Source organism: Leptonotus elevatus, chromosome 10 (assembly GCF_054856555.1).
Source record: "Leptonotus elevatus isolate MCC_2025b chromosome 10, RoL_Lele_1.0, whole genome shotgun sequence".
NCBI classification, from domain to species: Eukaryota; Metazoa; Chordata; class Actinopteri; order Syngnathiformes; family Syngnathidae; genus Leptonotus; species Leptonotus elevatus.
Genome location: NC_141248.1, coordinates 2,502,399 through 2,521,469, shown reverse-complemented (window position 1 = coordinate 2,521,469; position 19,071 = coordinate 2,502,399). Strand labels below are relative to the sequence as shown.

The window sequence follows — 19,071 nt, the reverse complement described above, 5'->3', positions numbered from 1 at the left end:
TGGCCCGCCCACCGTGGGTGTCAGTAGAAGACGTGAGGCGGAGCTAGAGTGTTGAGGAGACAATGGCTGATGATGCAACCGGTTGCAAGCAGCTCACGCTTGAGCATTTTTTTCAAAAACGGAAAGCATCGATCAATACTAAAAAGCGCATTGATGTCGACGATGATGATGACTCCGAGCTTGACGCCAAAGTTGGAAGCCTTGACGCGACCGTTATGATCACGTAGTAATCCTCACCGGCTAGCGCGGCTAGCGCTGCTAACGCCGGAAAACGCGCAGCACAACCGACCGGGTATTCGATCGGGCGAAGGAGAGTTGTCGAAAAGCATCGACCAATGCACATTGATGATGATGATGATGGTGAATCCCGAGGTTGACGCCACAGTTGGACGCGGCCTTTATTCTCACGTCATAAAGCATCACCGGCTAGCGCTGCTAACGCCGGAGCTGCATATGCGGACTTTCGGTCGGACAATAAAGAGTACCCCGAGTCCAATGCATATTCATCGGAGGAGCGGGTACAGTCTGATCACGGAGAAGACACTGGTTCTGGACTACGATGCCACCATGAATGGAGTGGATAAAATGGATCAGAACATCTCTTACCACCCGGTATAGCAACTGAAGGACATGAGGAAGCCAGACGTAACACCACCGTAACGTAACCGTAGCATGATCCTGATATTAGACTTTATGGCAACACACACTGCAGTATATACTTGCTATTCCCCGGAAAAAACGGCCTGCAAGAAAGTGTAGCTTCTGCACGCGAAGAGGCAATCTGTTGTGCAAATGCTGTTGCGTCTCCTTGCACGCAGGGGAGTGTTACACAAAAAGAAAAACTGTCGTTGAAACATCCACATATTTGTAAATAGCACCACAGTTGCACACATTTGTAAATAGTTTGCCAAATTGTTGTCAAATTGTTACACTGTTGAATGTAAATAAACGTATTTTGCTATCAAAAAACACTTTTTCATTCTTGGTGGTAGTGTTTTATAGAAGTAAAGCACTATTTAGGTGTTTGTGGCATCATTCATGGACAAAAAGAAGTGTAAAATTCACTAGAGTGCATGAAGTAATATCGTTTCACTAAAAGCTTGATTTCTCCGTATTTTGGTCCAAAACAAGCGAAATCGGGTGAAACTAACCATTTTCTATTGTTGATTACTAAAGAACGGAATAAGGTAGAAACAAACTTTTTTTTTTGATGAAAGATGAAAGTTCAATCTTTCATTTGGTAGTATGTGTGTTTCCATAGTCCAAACAGAACATTTTCTGTGGACCTTGAAAGATCAGTCAAAATGCTTAAATCGGCTGGCACTGACGGCATCCCTTTTCTGAAAATGTTAAACACTTCAGAATCCTCCCCCCAGGACTAAGTGATACATTTGTGTACACGACCTTAATTGGCCACTTACACACAATTAAAAAAATGAAAAAATAATAATAATAATACACGTGTCATTTCCTTTTGTGGTCAATATCATTTGCTCAGGTGACATTATGCTCAAAACCATTTTCTACAAAGCTTGTCCTCATTAAGGGCCATGGGTGACACATGACCATGAGTGAGATGCGGCACACTAGAGTGGCCACCCCAAAAAATTGGAGGGCACTTCTACAGTAGCATTCAAATGCAACACTCACACTTATTGATAGTTTGGTGTTTGCTCAGGCTAACTTCAAAATAATACATTAATGGCAATGCAAATAGCCTTAGTCGACTTTTACTTTGAAAGTGGCCCACGTCGTGGCATGATGGGTAGCTTGACTTCCCTTTTAGACGTTTGTAGTTTTGATTGACATTAACGCTATCCCGAACTCATATTCAATCGCTAATTTAATATGCTAAGAAACCGCTAATTAATTATGCCGTCAATGTATGATACTGCAGTAGTCTCCGACGTAAGTGGCTAGCAGCTAGCTGTTAGCATTATCAACAAGTGCCTGTGGCTGGTAGCTGAAATTAGTTTGACAGCTGGTTACTTGGCTTACTTTAATTATTTTTCAATATTTTGGACAAAGGCTACTTTGTAATTCACTCTCCATGTTTTAAAGAAAGGGAATGTGCTTTAAATTGCACTTTGATGTATTTTCATTATTTAAAAAAAAAAAAAGAAGAGAAATATAACTTTTTCTTTCATTTATTTTATGAAAAACTTTTGCCCATTAAAAAAGAAAAACAATAAATTCAAAATGTCAAAGTTAGCCGTTTAGATTTTAGGAACATAACTTTAAGCCAATAATACTTTATTTTACACATGGACTATGTATAAAATAAAAATGTTTCTGCCTCGTACTGCATTTAAAGTTGTGTTCCTAAATCCTAAACGGCTAATATTAGACATTTTGAATAGATTTTTTTTTTTTTAATGGGAAAAAGTGTTTTACAAAATAAATGAAGACACTAAATCCTAAACGGCTATATTAGACCCTTTGGGTTGTTTTATTGTTTTTAATTTAATGGGGAAAAACATTTTACAAAATAAATGAAGACAAAGTATTATTTATTTTCTTTTTTTCTGATCTGAAAAACGATCCGATCAGTGTCTCAAATCCGTGATCCGATCCAAACCGTGACTTTTGTGGTCTGTTGCACCACTAATTGAAAGGATTGCTATCAAAAGAGATGTACCGTACACTTATGTCATGGTTCGGATCTCAGCCCTGTTGTCTTGTTTGTTTTTTGTTGCAGTACCAGAGTGATTAGGGGGCATTCCTCCAGTGCCACACCTGCAACCATTTGGTAATCAATGGACATTAAAAGGGACTTCAGGAGCAGCAAACAGCTGCCGTATTACTCCTTGCTCACCGTCGTGTCCAAATATTCGCTGCACCCTTGTTGAAACTTATTTGTGTTCTAGCCTTTAGCTGTTTTGTATCCACGTGTGAGTATAGCCACGTCGCTTTTCGTTTGGTACTGATCGTACTGATTATATTTTGTGTGTTTATAGTCCATACCTTCTGCAATAGTTTTTTGTTCTTTGTTTTTATCCTTGCACTTTCCAAGTGTTTTCCGTTAAAATAGTTATTCCTCGCCTTATGCGAGTGTTTTTCGTTGCTTGATAGTCTTTGCCTGCGTGCAAGCGTTTTTTGTAGTGATCCTATTTGTAAATAAATACAAATTATATTTTATATTTTATATATATTACCCGAGCCTGAGTTTCTGGGATCCACTTTTTCCTATCGACCTCGGTCGATACATGACAACTTAATAAAATAAAATATAATAAAATACATTAAATAAATATATGGAGTGAGATGATTTGTGAATGTTGAAAAATAGACATGAAAGATTTGAAAAAACAATAACATTCAATATATTTGAGGAACATATCTCACAAAAATTGTACCTTCAGGCAGACATAACTCAACGTTAAAACTTTTTATTTCATAAATCTACTTTTTTGTTTATCCCCAATCTGCAATTGCTCAAACAGAATTTTCCCTCTGAGTGATGATTGATGTCATTTAATGGTATACTGCAGTCATCATTCTATTTAGCTAAAAACAGCTCTTACAAGCAATATGATCGATTCCATTCATGAATCATTTAATTTAGGTTGATCATTATGAATCATTTAAAATTCAAAAACATAAAACAAAACACAAAAATATGCGATTAACAGATGTTCTGGTAAGAAAGAAAGCTTGTGATACAAGGAAGTTACTTTTTGCCTAATGGAAGGTAAATGATTGTCACGAGGATGTTTGAATAAATAAATAAATAAATAATAAAAGACTAACCACAAAATATATTCTATTATATTCCCTATTCTATTATATATATCAGGGATGTTCGATACCACTTGGTTTTTTTTAGACCAATACGGATACCAATACTCAAATCTTCAGTACTCACCAATAACGATACCAAGTGCCAATACCATTAGTACTTATACATAAAAATTTCCCCCCAAAAAACAATGACAGATTTATTTTTTTAAAGACGCATATCCCAATTATAGCACGTCCTTAAAATTGCTTGAAATTAATTATAGTTCTTCATTTTCCTCATAATAGTCATTTTGCATGGAGCACACAATAAAACAAATTTCAAAAAATAGATACATAAAATGAAATAAATAATACAGTGACCAGGGGAAAAAAAGTCCCAATCAAAATATGTGGTTGTACAACTTCCTTTTAAGGAATACAGTAGGGCTGCAACTATTGAGTACTTTAGTATTCGAATACTTGACTGAAAATTCTATTGAGTACTCAATACTCCGCTAAAATCTATTTTTGCGTGGATAAAGAGTAATTTAAGTATACAACAAAAAAACTGTTGGTTTCCTTTTTTTATTAACAGTTTATTTTTTTTCAAAATTGTACACTTGCATTATACGCCAGGGTAGTGATTGTGTATTTATGAATTTGGAGCAGTTGACCAGTAATAAGGCAAATTAAATAGGGTATTTTTAAGGTATTTTATTCTTTCACAGTACAGGTAAAAAAAAAAAAAAAAAAGAAGCTTGTGATGAATGTAGCCTGTGATGAATCTGCAGACATGAAACACATTAGCTACTGGAGTACTACCCTACAGGCCACATCTTAAATTAAACGTAACGTGGCAACCTTGGGCGCAAATGCGGCAACTTACCCCATGCCAGCCTGGACCAGGTTTTGTGGACGTGGGGCGGGAGCGGACTGAGCCTCGGCACTTACTCCTTGTTCCCTTTCGCCGGCATCGCCATTTCCGCATTTCGCTTGCCCCTTCGATTTGTCTTTAATTTGTTCGTTCTCACTCCTTGAATCAAATAAGTAACATCCGCTTCTTCTTCCTCCCCTTGCGTTGGTGGTTAAATTAAAAGTAGCCTGTGCGTCCACTACGCTAAAGCCTTAAATAAACGAGTACTCGAGGCAGGGAAAAAAATATTTCGGCCACAAGAGCGGGGGCTGATATGAGTAGCGATACCCATTGTGAGTACCGATACCATGAAATGTGTCTGGTATCGGCACAATACCAATACCTGGTATCGGTATTTGCCTATCCCTAATATACATAATTATATTCCCAATAATCGAGGTGAGAGGCATGACGAAGTGCAGCTCAAGACCCACTATGATGGCAAAAGTGTGCCAATCGCTGCTGAAAAATGGCTGGGAGTGAATGAGTTCAGGAATACGCGTGATTTGTGAATGAGACGCTATTTTTTGCTCCAAAAGTTATCGCTGCGCAAAAGCCACGCAAACCTTCAGTAGATTTGGCCAAAATTGTTGATTTAAGTTGTTTTCATTCTATGACTCCAAAATCTATTTCTTCCACCATCATTCCTATTGGATACGGCGAGATGTTGAATTTTTTAATTTGGGCACACCTGACGCCCACCTTGTTTACCGCCAACCTTTTGCGCTGTTGCACTGCAGCAGCAAATGCCCGATAAATAGGTTGTCAACAGCGAACTGCACTGTGCGAAGTGTAATGTGAAAAGGCTTTAAAGTGACACTTGACTCATTGAGCCATTTTCAGAAGTAAAGAGTTAATATTTTGTCCAGAATTAATTTGATAACTTAATTATTTTTCATGTACGTAACGACCGATCATGGCTCAGTTTGCTGACCAAACCCAGAAAACAGGTTGAGCCATGATTGGTCGTTACACACTTCCTCAGCACAGGTAATGTCATCTTCAATCAACAGCAAGTGTAAAAAAAATTGTTTAAAGGTATTAATTGTACATAAAAAATAACAAAGTTATCAAATGAATTTTGGACAAAAAAAAAATGTTTACTGCTGAAAATGGCACAATGAGTCAAGTATCCCTTTAAGGCTGAAACAAACCTGAATCTTCATTTCATCAGGAGATGGATATTGTCCTCTCAGTCCTCAGCAAGACACATTGATACTCAAGGACTTCTTGAAAGATGTGGAAATATTATCGCAGTGAGGTCAACAAATCGATACTTTTACCCACAAAGTCTATAGGTTTGATCTTGCATTAGACACGCAGCTACTGACACAATCAAAGAGAGTAGTTGTATAATGCATCACCCCATATACCTCGCACGGATGTCTCAATTGCTTGGTGGCATTCTTTTAATCAAGACACGTGTGCGTTGAGGCCTTTTAGTATGACTGCCAAAGAATGACAGACACAAGGTTGATTAAAAAAACAGCTGTCTTTGTCCTCAGTGTCCTTGGATTGTGAAGTTCATCAGGTCATACACAAACCCAGCTCGTCACAATTTCAATGTGTGATGTTTTTCAACCTTATCATTAATCACAATTGTTCATTGTACCTATTACTCACCGAAGCCAATAGCGTGTTATACTGCTCTTTTACTTGACTATTTTATCCACCCATATAATTGTAATTGGTAATGATCATGGATTATTGCCATTGTTGCAAGTTCAATGAGAGGCATAGCTTTCAGGGTAAGGGCACTGTCATGGTAAACGGCCCATATGTCGCTTGCCTCTTTAAAACATCATTGCATACTGTAAATGTGAACCTTTTCTAAAGAGACAAGGTCAACGCAAAGTCAAGCCAATCAAACATAATATGGTCAAAGGTAGTAGAAATACCCCCCCCCCCTCCCCCCCCAAAAAAACATCTCAACACTAAATAAATAAGTGTTGCTCAGTGGCCTTGTGGTAGAGTGTCCGCCCTGAGACTGGGAGGTTGTGCGTTCAATCCCTGGCCGGGTCATACCAAAGACTATAAAAATGGGACCCATAGCCACCCTGCTTGACACTCAGCATCATCGGTTGGAATTGGGGGGTTAGATAACCAAATGATTCCCGAGCACGGCCCCATCTGCTCCTCACCGCTCCCTCAGGGGATGGGTCAAATGCAGAGAACGAATTTCACCCCACTTCAATGTTAAGGTTTAAAAACATATTTTATGTTTTGACTTTTCGAAGCACACAATTTCTGAGGAATATTAATATTGATTTAATTTGATTTTATATCTAAGTAAATTTATTTTTATTTTTTTTACTTTTGCAATGTTACACAGAAAATTGTGTCACAGTTTATAAAATGACTAATGAACCAAATGATTATGTGACTGACTGGCATATTGCATGACAGTAGTGTTTAAGAAAGACAAAAATTTGCATTTGTTTAAAAAAAAAGAACTAAAGTAATCACTGTGAAGAAGATACCAATTTTAATATTGGCCGTTTCTCAATATCTAGAACACCGTAGGTTCATGTGGCGCAACGAGTCGGGTTTTGGTAAGCACGATCTCAAGAACGTATTTCCCAATCACGCATATCTCGCTGGCGTATTTCCGTAATTCATCGCAGTTTTATCAAGTGACCAGCTTTCAATGAATTTGTACTACTATGTTGATGTTTCTAAATGTGTTTGTACAACATACATTGGTAAAAATCCTTACTTACGTCTTTGTGATTTCGGGAGACGTCATCATTGGCAGCCCAAGTACTGTTCCAATCGGAAGTATGCACAAGCCAAGACCACACGGAATTCCCGGATGTCGTTCTTTTTTGCTAGCTTAAACTAAGAATCCATCGGTTGTTGCTTGGTGAAGGCTTGCCTGAGGAAATATCCCAAGATGGATTTCGTACTTCAAGGAACGAATGGCAGCGGAGGAGCATCTTCTCTTCTTCTTTCATTTACGGCAGACTAGGCACGGCATGTGCATTGCTGCCCCCACCAGCATCATGTTTGTAAGTACAGCATTCCTCCCCTTTTATGAACGTAAATAATAATAAATATTTAATGTGTAAAGTACAACTTTATTAAATTGTCCTTTTTTTTTTTACACAACGTAGTTTAACAACTGCAATTTATAATATTATATATTAATATATATTAAATATGATTTACTATATATTCAAAGATATATATATTTTTTTATAGATATACCACAATTTCAGGAAAAACAGATCAAAACCTGCAACTCACATCGTTGTCTTTCCAGAACTTTTTTTTCCCCCAATATAAGCCTAAATTGGATAAATCCCATGTATAATTTCAAATTATACTTCTTTAATATATTACTCAGAATTATATATGATCTAGTCACGTGGTACACAGTTACGGCAATGCGTCAGAACACAGTAAGAATAACATCCGGTTATTCCGTCCGTTCTTTGCTCGACCCTTTTTGCGTACTTGCAATTGGAACAGTACTTGGGCCGCGACTGATTACGTTTCAAGACATCACAAGAAAGTAAATAAGGACAAGAATGCATATTGAGAAACGGCCATTGTGTTTCAGTAATGTTACAAAAAGGAACTATCAGTTTATGTCTTGAGAAGTTTTATCGTAGATTATCGTGGATTTATTTCCTGACCAATGTATCGATAATCGCGGCATCGTCATGTCGTGAGTTAATCATTATCATTAGCCTTGTATCGCATATCGTATCCGTGAGCTACCCAGAGGTTCCCACCCCTACTCCATACTTTAATCAGATGCTGCATACCGATGCCCAGCCACTTCCCCACATCCGTTGTCAGATTGGTGTATAGAGGTTTTTAGTTTTCTTTTATAACCTTATTTGTTGTTTGACATCATAGTTTTTTTCATGCATTTGTGCTTAGTTTGTGGTCTGGTTTGGAGTTTAAGATTTAGCTTGTAAGCCTTACACAATGAGTGTTCGTCATTTACAATGTGTTGTTTATTCTGGGGTTATTGCACCATCCCCAGATAACATTTGATTGGTCAGTACTGTACCAGACTTTAATCTGCCACCCTGTTCAGGCAGAGGCCAGAACAGTTATGGACCACTGAGGTTCTGATTAGAGTTTTATTAGAGCACTGGATGACACAATTACAGAAAAAAACAAGTTATAACAGATGGAAGTTGAGAAAACTCTGAAGAAGGCAGTTTACAGTCTATGGGTTTGCAATACATATTTAAAAGGTTATGAATCAATGGAACATGGAAGTGTAGCTGCAATCAACGTGGTATGAGTGAGTGCTGGGGCTGTGCACATTGTTTTTGTTTTTTTTACATGGTACAAAATCCATCCATCCCTCCATTATCATAACCGCTTATTCCTCACAAAGGTCGAGGGGGTGCTGGAGCCTATCCCAGCTGGCTTTCCAGCCAGTCCAGGCTGATACAAAATGTATAAATGCTATATTTATGGTTTTGGAAATCCATATGCATTTCTTCCCCCCCACCCCCCCCCCCCCCCCCCACACACACAGAGCAATAAAGCCACAATGTGCAGAACAGCAACATTTAAGCCTCCACTAACAATGATTTTCTAATTTGTACTGAAAAAGAGAGTGACTTAATAGCTAATGTGATGAGCTGACTTGAGCAAAATAATAAAAAATACATTAATAGTAAACCGTATAGCTACACTAGATACTTTATAGGAACCACTGTGTTAACATGGCAAGCTATTTAAGTGAATAACTATTAATAAAATAACTAATACAAATGTATGTGATTGAATTTTGTGTGCAGCCAGCAGTGCATGCAGCTCCTTATGCTTGCACAATGAACAATTTTGTCAACTACATCAACTGAAGCAAAACTCAAAGAAGCTTAGTTAGATGATTAATTCAAATCTCAACTTTGGTGTCTCAGTGGCTGTGTCCCTAAGGAAAGAGACCACCTCACTAAGTGAATTCCAATAACAGAAAATACAGCCGCACAAGACTGAAATGCTCACTTTGTTATTGATACGAGTGATGTGAGTGATAAGATAATAATAATAAAAAATATTTGGCACTAAAAGCACTTACTGACATGGATATCATATTTCTAACAATAATTTTAAACCACTTGTAACTTATAAGAAATATTTTTTGGTAAATGTTATATTCTAATTGATTAAGCTCTTATTTTCTACTTAAAATAATGTAGAAATGATTGTATCTAGAATTGAATGTTCATTATTGTCATTAGAAATATTGTTTTAACATTTGTAAGCAGTCACAGTAAGAAAACAAATATCATTGATTAATTTCAGATGCATTGATTTAAAAAACATTAAAAAACAACAATTACCCTGCAGGCTCTACAGCACATTAACTCATTCACTCCCAGCCATTTTCACTGACGCAACCCCCTTCGCCCCCAGCTGTTTTACTGGATTTTGACTGATTTTGCAAGGCCCACAGAATATTGTGTCTATTGCTGAAAAAAACATGGAACCTACCAAAAGAAAGATTAGTCTCTTCTTTCACCAGGAAAAAAAAAGTATATTTGTATCTGTTTCCGTTTTGCAGCAATTAGCATTAGAATATAGTTAAGTTTCATCATTATTCACAAATCTGTTAAAAACAGTGGGGAAATAACTTTTTGCAACATGGCCCTGGTTGATCTCTTATACTCTGCTGCCACCTGCTGGTCGTTTTTTGTAACAACTACTATTTCTTTAAGCCACCCCTTCAGGTCAGAAGCTGCATCAAAGCCTTCTGTATGCTCTAGCATAAAGAAATGTAAAAAAAATAATAATAATACGTTTTTGTGAGTGCAGGACAAAGTATTAAAAAACTTATCACTTTGAATTGTAGTCATATGAATCGTAATCAAATTGAAACATGAGTTAGTGAGAGATTGAATTTGGTAGATAACTTTTAGTGCTCTTACAAAAACTGTAAATATAAAAAAATATATATGAAGGACGGACAGAAGAAATAACATACACTCAAAATCACCCACTGTCGACAGTAAAACCAACATTCCTCCAAGCTCTTTCAAACAGGAGGGGTAACCAATTAAGGTTAGACGAGCATGCAGCAATACTGAAATAAACTCAAATATCATTTGTAGCCAGGGGCTTACTTGGCTTGCATGGTGACGGATAAATGCTGTCTGTGAAAAACTAGATGCTTTAAAGGGCTAAATAAAGAATGAAATAAGGGGGCCCAGAAAAACCTCGAGCTTCAAGCATGCAGCTAAAGAAATGAGAACAGTTGAGCGTAGCAGAAAAAGACAGAGGTGAAGAGTACTAAATGTATTGACTTGACAATATCAAATTCATGATTTTTTTTAAATGCTAAATAAAACATGATGATCACTCCATCTTCCATGCTGTGAAATCTCTAATAGTATCTAAAATGTGTTTAAATTTCCCTTTGCAACAATGTTGATGGTTTATGCTGCCATGGAGCGAAGGTAACCCGATCATTCACACTCATACACATCAGTATCCTGCTCAAGGTTATACAAATACTCAGTAGTGTTTGTCAGTGGAGGAACCAGTGATTGAATCATGTCTTGTAATTTCACAGCCAGTCACCGATGTTGAACAAGACAAGAGGACCTTGTTCACAATCAGCCTCACATTTTTTGTAAATTAAGGTTAAAATGAATGGGTCCCTAGAACACGTATCAAATACAATGGGGGGCCAGACCCCGGACAATGACAATAATATGCTCTATGTAGCCCCCCAAGTCTAAATGCTGTATTCTGGTTCATATTGCGTTAGTACCAAACGTTTAAAGAACGGGGTTATCTAAAGGTTAGTTACAACCAAACCAAAGAGAAACATTTTTAGAACGTTGAGGGAATGATATGCTTCAATGTTTTCCCTTAGTTGGAAACGTTCTCTAATCTAAACTTTGTCTTTTAATTTATCTAGCACAACAATATTATTTATTACATTTACTAAGCACAATCACTGGCAGAGCCAGAGGGGAGGCCAGGGTGGCACGTGCCCCTGCTTAAATGTGATTGGACCCCGCAGGCGCCAAATTATTGACATATCACGGCACCGGCGCAGTGGTGCCGCGCGTCTTGCAATGCAGTCTGCCAGCATTTTTTTCAATCAGACGCCTACTAATTGTTATGCCCGTCCTGCACAGTAGCTGGCGCTATTTACCACAACATTTTGAAATCCACCTCACTAAGAGTCTGGAGAAGAAGAATCTCCCGAGTCCAATCAAGATTACATGTTTTTGGCAATGTCATGTTGGTTTACCCGTGAGACGTGAGTGATTGTTTGAAATAACTTTTACGGTATGTTCAGATAGATTGTTTTGGACGTCCACACATGAATACAGCAGCAATTAAACTTTTATTAAAGCCAGAAAAAGACCCCACCCTTCCATCAAGTTACCGTCCGATTTAACTAATTAACACTAATATTAAAATTATCACTAAGGCTTTCGCATCTAGACTAGAAACAGTAATCTCGACAATGATTCATAGCGACCAAACAGGCTTTATTAAAGGTCGTCACTACTAATAATATTAGGAGGCTCTTTCACCTTATTAGCATGTCACAGCGGCATGATAAAAAGGCAGTTATGTCATTGGATGCAGAAAAAGCTTTCGACAAAGTTAACTGGTACTTCCTCTTTGCTGTTTTAAATAAATTTGGCTTTGGGAAGTCATTTATTCACTGGGTGTCAGTATTATATGATTCTCCTAAAGCTACAGTTACTACTAATGGGATTATATCTCAGAGTTTTACTCTACAGAGAGGCACAAGACAGGGATGCCCACTGTCCCCTTTATTATTTGCAATATTTATTGAGCCACTTGCATTAGCTATACGCCAGGAAAGAAGGATTCAAGGAATTCACTCTGGGGTAACAGAACACAAAATTAATCTATATGCCGATGATATTTTACTTTATTTAGAAAAGCCTGCTATTTCGTTAGGGGAAGTATTTAACTTAATAGCTAAATTCTCACATTTATCAGATTATTCTATTAACTGGACAAAATCAACTACCTATTACAGAAAATTCATGGAACCCTGCAAGCCAGGACCCACACTACTCATTTCCTATAGGTAATTTAAAATACTTAGGCATAAAAATCTCACCTAAGTTAACTGATTTAAATCATTTAAACTTTACTCCACTTCTGGATAGCGTTTATAGTGACTTGGAGCGCTGGAATAATCTTCCTATTTCTCTAATAGGACGAATAGCCACCATTAAAATGAAAGTTTTACCCAAAATAAACTATTTTTTCTCAATGATTCCATTTAAACCTACGGCTAACTGGTTCCAGTTGTTGGACTCGGCCGTTACAAAATTTTACTGGAATAAAGAAAAGCAAAGATTAGTCTATCTACTCTTCAGAAAAATAAATCCAAAGGAGGTCAAGAGGCACCAAATTGTATGCACTACTATATAGCTAACCAGATACAATATATCATTCTATGGGCACAACCAAACAGAGATACTAACTGTTGGCTGGAACTAGAACAGAAGGATTGTAATAACCTCAGACTTCTAGATTTAGTTTTCATTACAACATCGATTAAGCGACACAATTGTTTTAAAAACCCAATGATTTCCACCAACCTGACTGCCTGGTGGAAGGCACTAGAAATTACAAAAGCCCAAGTGGAGCCCTGCGGGCTTTCTCCTTTATGGCATAACCCCGATTTTCAACTTAACAACCAATCGTTTTATTTAGGTGTGTGGGAGCAGAAAGGAATTACACATCTCCAGCATCTTTTCTCAGATAATATGTTTATATCATAGACATCCTTGCTCCACAAATACAAGATAAAAAACAGAATTTTTTTACATTATCTGCAAGTTAAAAGTATGATAAAGGAACAAATTCCAACACTTCGGTGTGAGCGCCAACCGCCTGTTTTAGCTAAAGATATTACCAAGCTTTCTCCGACAACAACAAAAAACCTCTCAAAAATATATAAGTTACTTTCATATACTGATGAAATGTCTTTACCCATCTCGAAATGGGAGATAGACTTGTCTATAGCTCTGGAATCTGACTTTTGGATTCAAGTTTGTGAAAATGTATTTAAAATGACAAAACACACAAATTTACAACTTATCCAATATAAAATTATTCATAGAACATACATTACTCAATATATGATGAAGAAAATGGGACTCTCAGACTCCGACATTTGTCTCCAGTGTTTACAAAACACTACAGACACTTATTTTCATGATTTATGGTTATACATAAACAATTTCAATCTACACTTGTAGCCCTTACTATTGCAAAAAAAACATAGTCAGGAACCCAGTTGCTGCCACCAGGATCGAGCAGAATACATCAAACGACACCTTAATCACCAACTCCTCAAGATTCACCTCCAATGGGCACTAAGGGTTAATATTCGGATTCACTGCATGCCGGTGGGTTGATTCTATAGGTGCTGTCCCCCCCTGGCTGGGCGAGGGCGGCTCTGCCCCTCTGTTGGCTGCTGGGTGGCGGCTGCGTCTTGGCCGTTCCCTGGGTCTCTTGGTGGGTGCTGCGTTGCGGTGCTCTCCCTGGTGTCCGCCGGTCCGTCGCTCCGGGCCCGGCGACGCGGTTCGGGGCCTGTGGGCCTCCGGGCTGTCCCCCTTCCTCCCCCTTGCTGCCTCTCCCTCCTCGCCTCTCCCCGCCCGTCCTCCGCCTCCCTGTCCCTTCTCCCTCGTCACCCTTCCTCCTCCTCTCCCCATCTCTCTGCGGCCCTGCCGCTGCCCCTTGCCCTTCTTGTCGTCTCCTTTTTCTATTTTTTAATGCACCACATACACTCACTGACATGACTGGGAGGCAGGTGGATCGGAGCGTGGGGATATCATTTACCTCTGCTCCATCTGACCTGCTCCCAATTTTAATGCACCACACACACACACTTGTATATACACTGGGTGGGGTCACATTCACGGTGTAGGGTTAGAGTTCGCCAAACGGCGAGCTGGCGAACTCAGTAACAGGGTTAGCTTTCACTAAGAACGCTGGAGTGACGACCGGGGCCTTTCCCCGCTGGGCCTGGGGTTCGGGGGTGCCGCCCGTCCCCCGGTGTTCCGTCCCTCCACGCGGCGGAGGTGGGGTGGGCGAGGGTGCCCCCGGGGTTTGGAGGTCGGGGGCTGGCTGTTGGTGGTGGTGGGGGGGCTTGGTCGGGGGGGGGGGGGGTTAAGGATGTCTGGGTGCTGGGGGGGTCGTCTGGGGGTTTGGGGGCCTGGGGACGGCTGGGGCTGGGTTGGGGTGGATGGGGGCGGGGGGGGGGGGTCGTGGGGGGAGAGGCGGCTGTGGACCGGTGGGGTGCCTGGCGGGCCTGCCGTGCCCCGTCCTGCTGCGTTGGGTTGGGGGCGCGGGCCGTGTTGGGGTGGGGGGGCGCTCCTGGCTCCTGGGTTTGCTCTCCGGCCGGTGGCCCCTGCGGGGCCCGGTGGTTGTCCCTTGGCGCTGCCTCAGGGCCCCCTGAGGTGTTGCGCTTGCTCTGTCCTGGCAGGGGTCGACGGCTCCCCTCTTTGGTGGAGATTTTCATGCATGCCAGATCCACCACACCAGCATCTATCGAAACTCTTCCTCTGGTCGTTGAATCGGTGGAGGCTGGTGGATCTCACTCTGCTTCATCTGTCCTTCCTTTCCTGAGTCTCTCTTTTGGTCTCTTGAGGTCTCCCTAAATTGTTGGAATTTAGATGTTTCTGGGGTTGGTGAAATACTCTGGTTGGTAACCCGGTTCGTAGTAAGTAATGTCTGGTCGGTGCTGGATTTTACTTTCCTTTCTTTTCTTTGATCCTTCCTCGGGTCTCCTGACAACCTCACAACTCTAGCTGGATTCTGAAGTATTCGGTTTTGGTGAACGGTATGGGATTTTTAATAGGTTTTAGGTGAACTAATGAGTACACACTCACACACACGCACACATGCACACCCCCCCCCCCCCCCACACACACACGCACATTCTCACCCACATACAAATAAAAAAATTAAAAAAGAGAGCAATGATGATGACATGTCAAATCGGTAAAATTACCGAATGAACAATACTGAGCTCTCCAAGAAGAAAAAAAAAAGAAAAAAATAGATTGTTTTGGACTGATTCAATAATTTTCAATAAGTTAATGTTGTTTTGCAAAAACTAAATATAAATGCATGAACTGAATGACGAACAGAGACGTGAAGCAGGAAACAGAACTACGGAGCGGCCTTCCAAATTAAAAGCATAGATTTCAAAATAAGATATTTAAACATCACACACAAAACAGCTTGAAGAATACTTAACGCTTGAGTATATAAATATGCCCTAACGTTTTTAGTTTAGAATTGGGGGATTTAATAACATTAATAACATTATGTGGCTGTAAATAAAGTAGTAGTATCAGGGAGGGAAAAAATGTCATAGGGTGTGTGGAAAACGAAATAAGGGGACAAAATGTGAATTGTTCCTTAAACGAATTAAACTAAACAAGTGTATGCGTTGAAATTTCATTAATTTTAAACACTAATGTTAATTATTTCATATACTATGAATGTTTTTGTACATTGTTAATAAACAGCACATTATGTGCAAAAATCTCCTGCATGCTTAATATATACTTAAATGTATGTCAACATTTAGAGACTCCAATTGAAATTAATTTATTATAAAGTGAATTATTTGGCATAATCTTTGGATAACCTGAACCTACCGCTGGATTTTGCTGCATAACTCTTATTCCACAAATGTAATATTAATCAGAATGTCATGTTTAGACGAGTGAAGTCACATATAACATATTATACATATTATTGTCACGAAATGTTTAACATTGTCTTCCCCTGTAATGACATTGAGCTACAGTATTGCAATTGTTGTTGTTGCAAACTCCCCATTTAAAATACATTTAAAAGTAGAACAAACATTTTTTTACTGGCCACCATACCAGGGTGCTTGTTTCCCTTTAATTGGAAACCAACTGTAATGCTGCCATTACCCGTCCTTTCCCAAGCAACACCCACCAGCTTTTGCCCGGCCCGACATCCTGCATCCGGGCCACTCTCACACACATTAAATCACATACCTGAGTAGGCCCAATAGATCTCTTCGGTGGCAGCTCTCCGCACTCGTTTCTCACCAGCCATGGCTGTACGAAGGCGTTGGACGGGGGAACTGGACTCAGCTTGGGTTCCTGTCAACACTGCAGGTGAGAAGAAGAACATGGACACAAAGGTTAGCACAAAGAGGAGCAGATCATTAGCAGCACTCTGCAGCCCAGGTTGGAAACCAACTGGGCCAGATAATATCCAACTGTGTCCTTAGTTGAATTATCATGCATAAGCACATTCAGAGTGGGGGGAAAGGTCAACAAAAACAAATAAAAAATTGCAGTGGGATTGCGCCACACAAATTTGTGGAACTACTACCACAACTTTAGGCAATGCAATGTAAAAAACTATGGGCAGAAAGAAAAGGAGCAGAAACAAACAAAATGCCTGACTATAGATTCTACTGTATTTTCTTTACTCTGCTCCCTTGTTGTAAAAATGGACCTATATATTGTAGAAAATCTTATACTTGGACAATTTCATGATGTCAGACAGGTCTGAGGCCTGGTGTGTATCTGAATTGGCTGACTTTTCTTGGATTGGAAGACCTCTTGATGCTGACCTTTAGTTTAAGTTCAACCAGCTGTTTCTTTAGACTTATGTCTAAGATGTACGCTTGAATTTGCATCACTATAATGCAATATCTCATAACTCAGTATTGTTCAAATTGAAAACAATTTCATGAATCTTGAATTAGATGCACATGGTTTGGATTCGCGGGCCACATAAAATAATGTCGCAGGCTGGAATGAACCTCGGGCCTTGATTTTGTGAATTCTATTCATTCAAACGTATAAATATGTTTTTTAATACTTTGTCCTTTACGCCCAAAAACATATTTATACGTTGTTGTGTTTGTTATGCAAGAGTATACAGAAAGCTTTGATGCAGCTTCTGACCTGAAGAGGTCGCTTAAAGCAAAAGTAGTAAAAAAAAAAAAAAAACAGCAAGCAGGTGGCAACAGAGTATAAGAGATTAGCCAATGCCATGTTGCAACAAGCGCAATGTGGGAATGCTGGATGTCATTGTGATTTTTATTCTCCTCACTTTTTTGCATAGAAACAACTCCCACATAATACTTCCGATCCACACTTGCATAAACAAATTCACACCTTTCGGGTATATATCGTCTGATTTCACATTATTGATAGTACTCGCACAATATAACGTTAAATATCAACTTTTCCTCATTCATTTTCAATGGGACTGACATTTAACTTTTTCTAGGTTTTGCCAGTGTTTTCAACAGGTTTGTGAATAATGATGAAACTTAGCTATAGTCTAATGCTAATTGCTGCAAAACGGAAACAGATACAAATATACTTTTTTCCTGAATGGAATAGCCTACGCTAACATGACTGCACAAGGTTTTTCTAATATCCATTAGCCTTCTGACACAATGAGCAAACTCCTTGCACCTTTAGAACACTGGCATGCAGGAAATGGGCCTCTATATGCAGATATTGCACCAAAAACATACATTTGCAGCTCGAATAGTCATTTACCTCATTAAAAATTTATAAAGTGTATTTCTGATTAGTTTAGAGTTTTCTTCATTGAAAAACAGTGCTTTTGTTTTCAATAAGGACATTTCTTGGTGACCCCAAACTTTTGAACGGAAATGTGTACATATACAGTATAGATAGATAAATGGATAGATGGATAGATGCTATGACTAAGTACTAACCTCAATAATACCAATTAATTAAAATTGCACACATTAATATTAATGCTTTCCCCTTCAATTTCTTGTCATATTTTTGAACATGTAATCAGCTATTTTATTAATTTTAATGATGAAATCATTGACATTATTGGATTGTGAAATATAAAATCATGCACATTTGCAGAAATCTTCATGACTGTAAGATAATAAAAAAAATAAAATAAAAGTAATTTGACTTTATAGAATGATCGACTATACTGAACGATGAAAATAACATTCTATTGACGCATATTATGTTTGTCTAATTTCAATAACGGCATAGTTTAAACTAATGTGCTATAGCTGCTTTGAATGTGTACCAAAAAAGCAAATTTTCTCTTCTTCTCACTCCCTGAGGAAGTTGTGCCAGGAGTCAATAAAGTTTAAACGGTGAGTGGTCTTTGGTTAGACTGTCCTGTGTAAACTGAAACTGGTCACCCATCACGAGTGGCCATATACAGTGGAGGAATTTAATGTTCACGTCTTAATTAAAATACACAGCATATACCTGCGATGCTGTACTGGTTTGCGCATACTTCTCACTTGATCTTTAGTAAACAGACTTCAGCGAGAGAGAGAGAGAGAGAGAGAGAGAGAGAGAGAGAGAGAGAGAGAGAGAGAGAGAGAGAGAGAGAGAGAGAGAGAGAGAGAGAGAGAGAGAGAGAGAGAGAGAGAGAGAGAGAGAGAGAGA

General features: G+C 39.0%; 1 protein-coding gene across 2 annotated transcripts in view; it reads right to left on the bottom strand.

Moving 5' to 3' along the window:
* Nucleotides 1-19,071, bottom strand: part of LOC147166742 (receptor-type tyrosine-protein phosphatase gamma-like) — a 385,386-nt gene that overhangs the window by 284,392 nt on the left and 81,923 nt on the right. For both annotated transcript variants that reach the window (XM_086086609.1, XM_086086610.1), the window contains exon 2: nt 16,651-16,767. In XM_086086609.1, the coding sequence (XP_085942735.1) occupies nt 16,651-16,767 (117 nt within the window). The remainder of the gene's footprint in view (nt 1-16,650; nt 16,768-19,071) is intronic.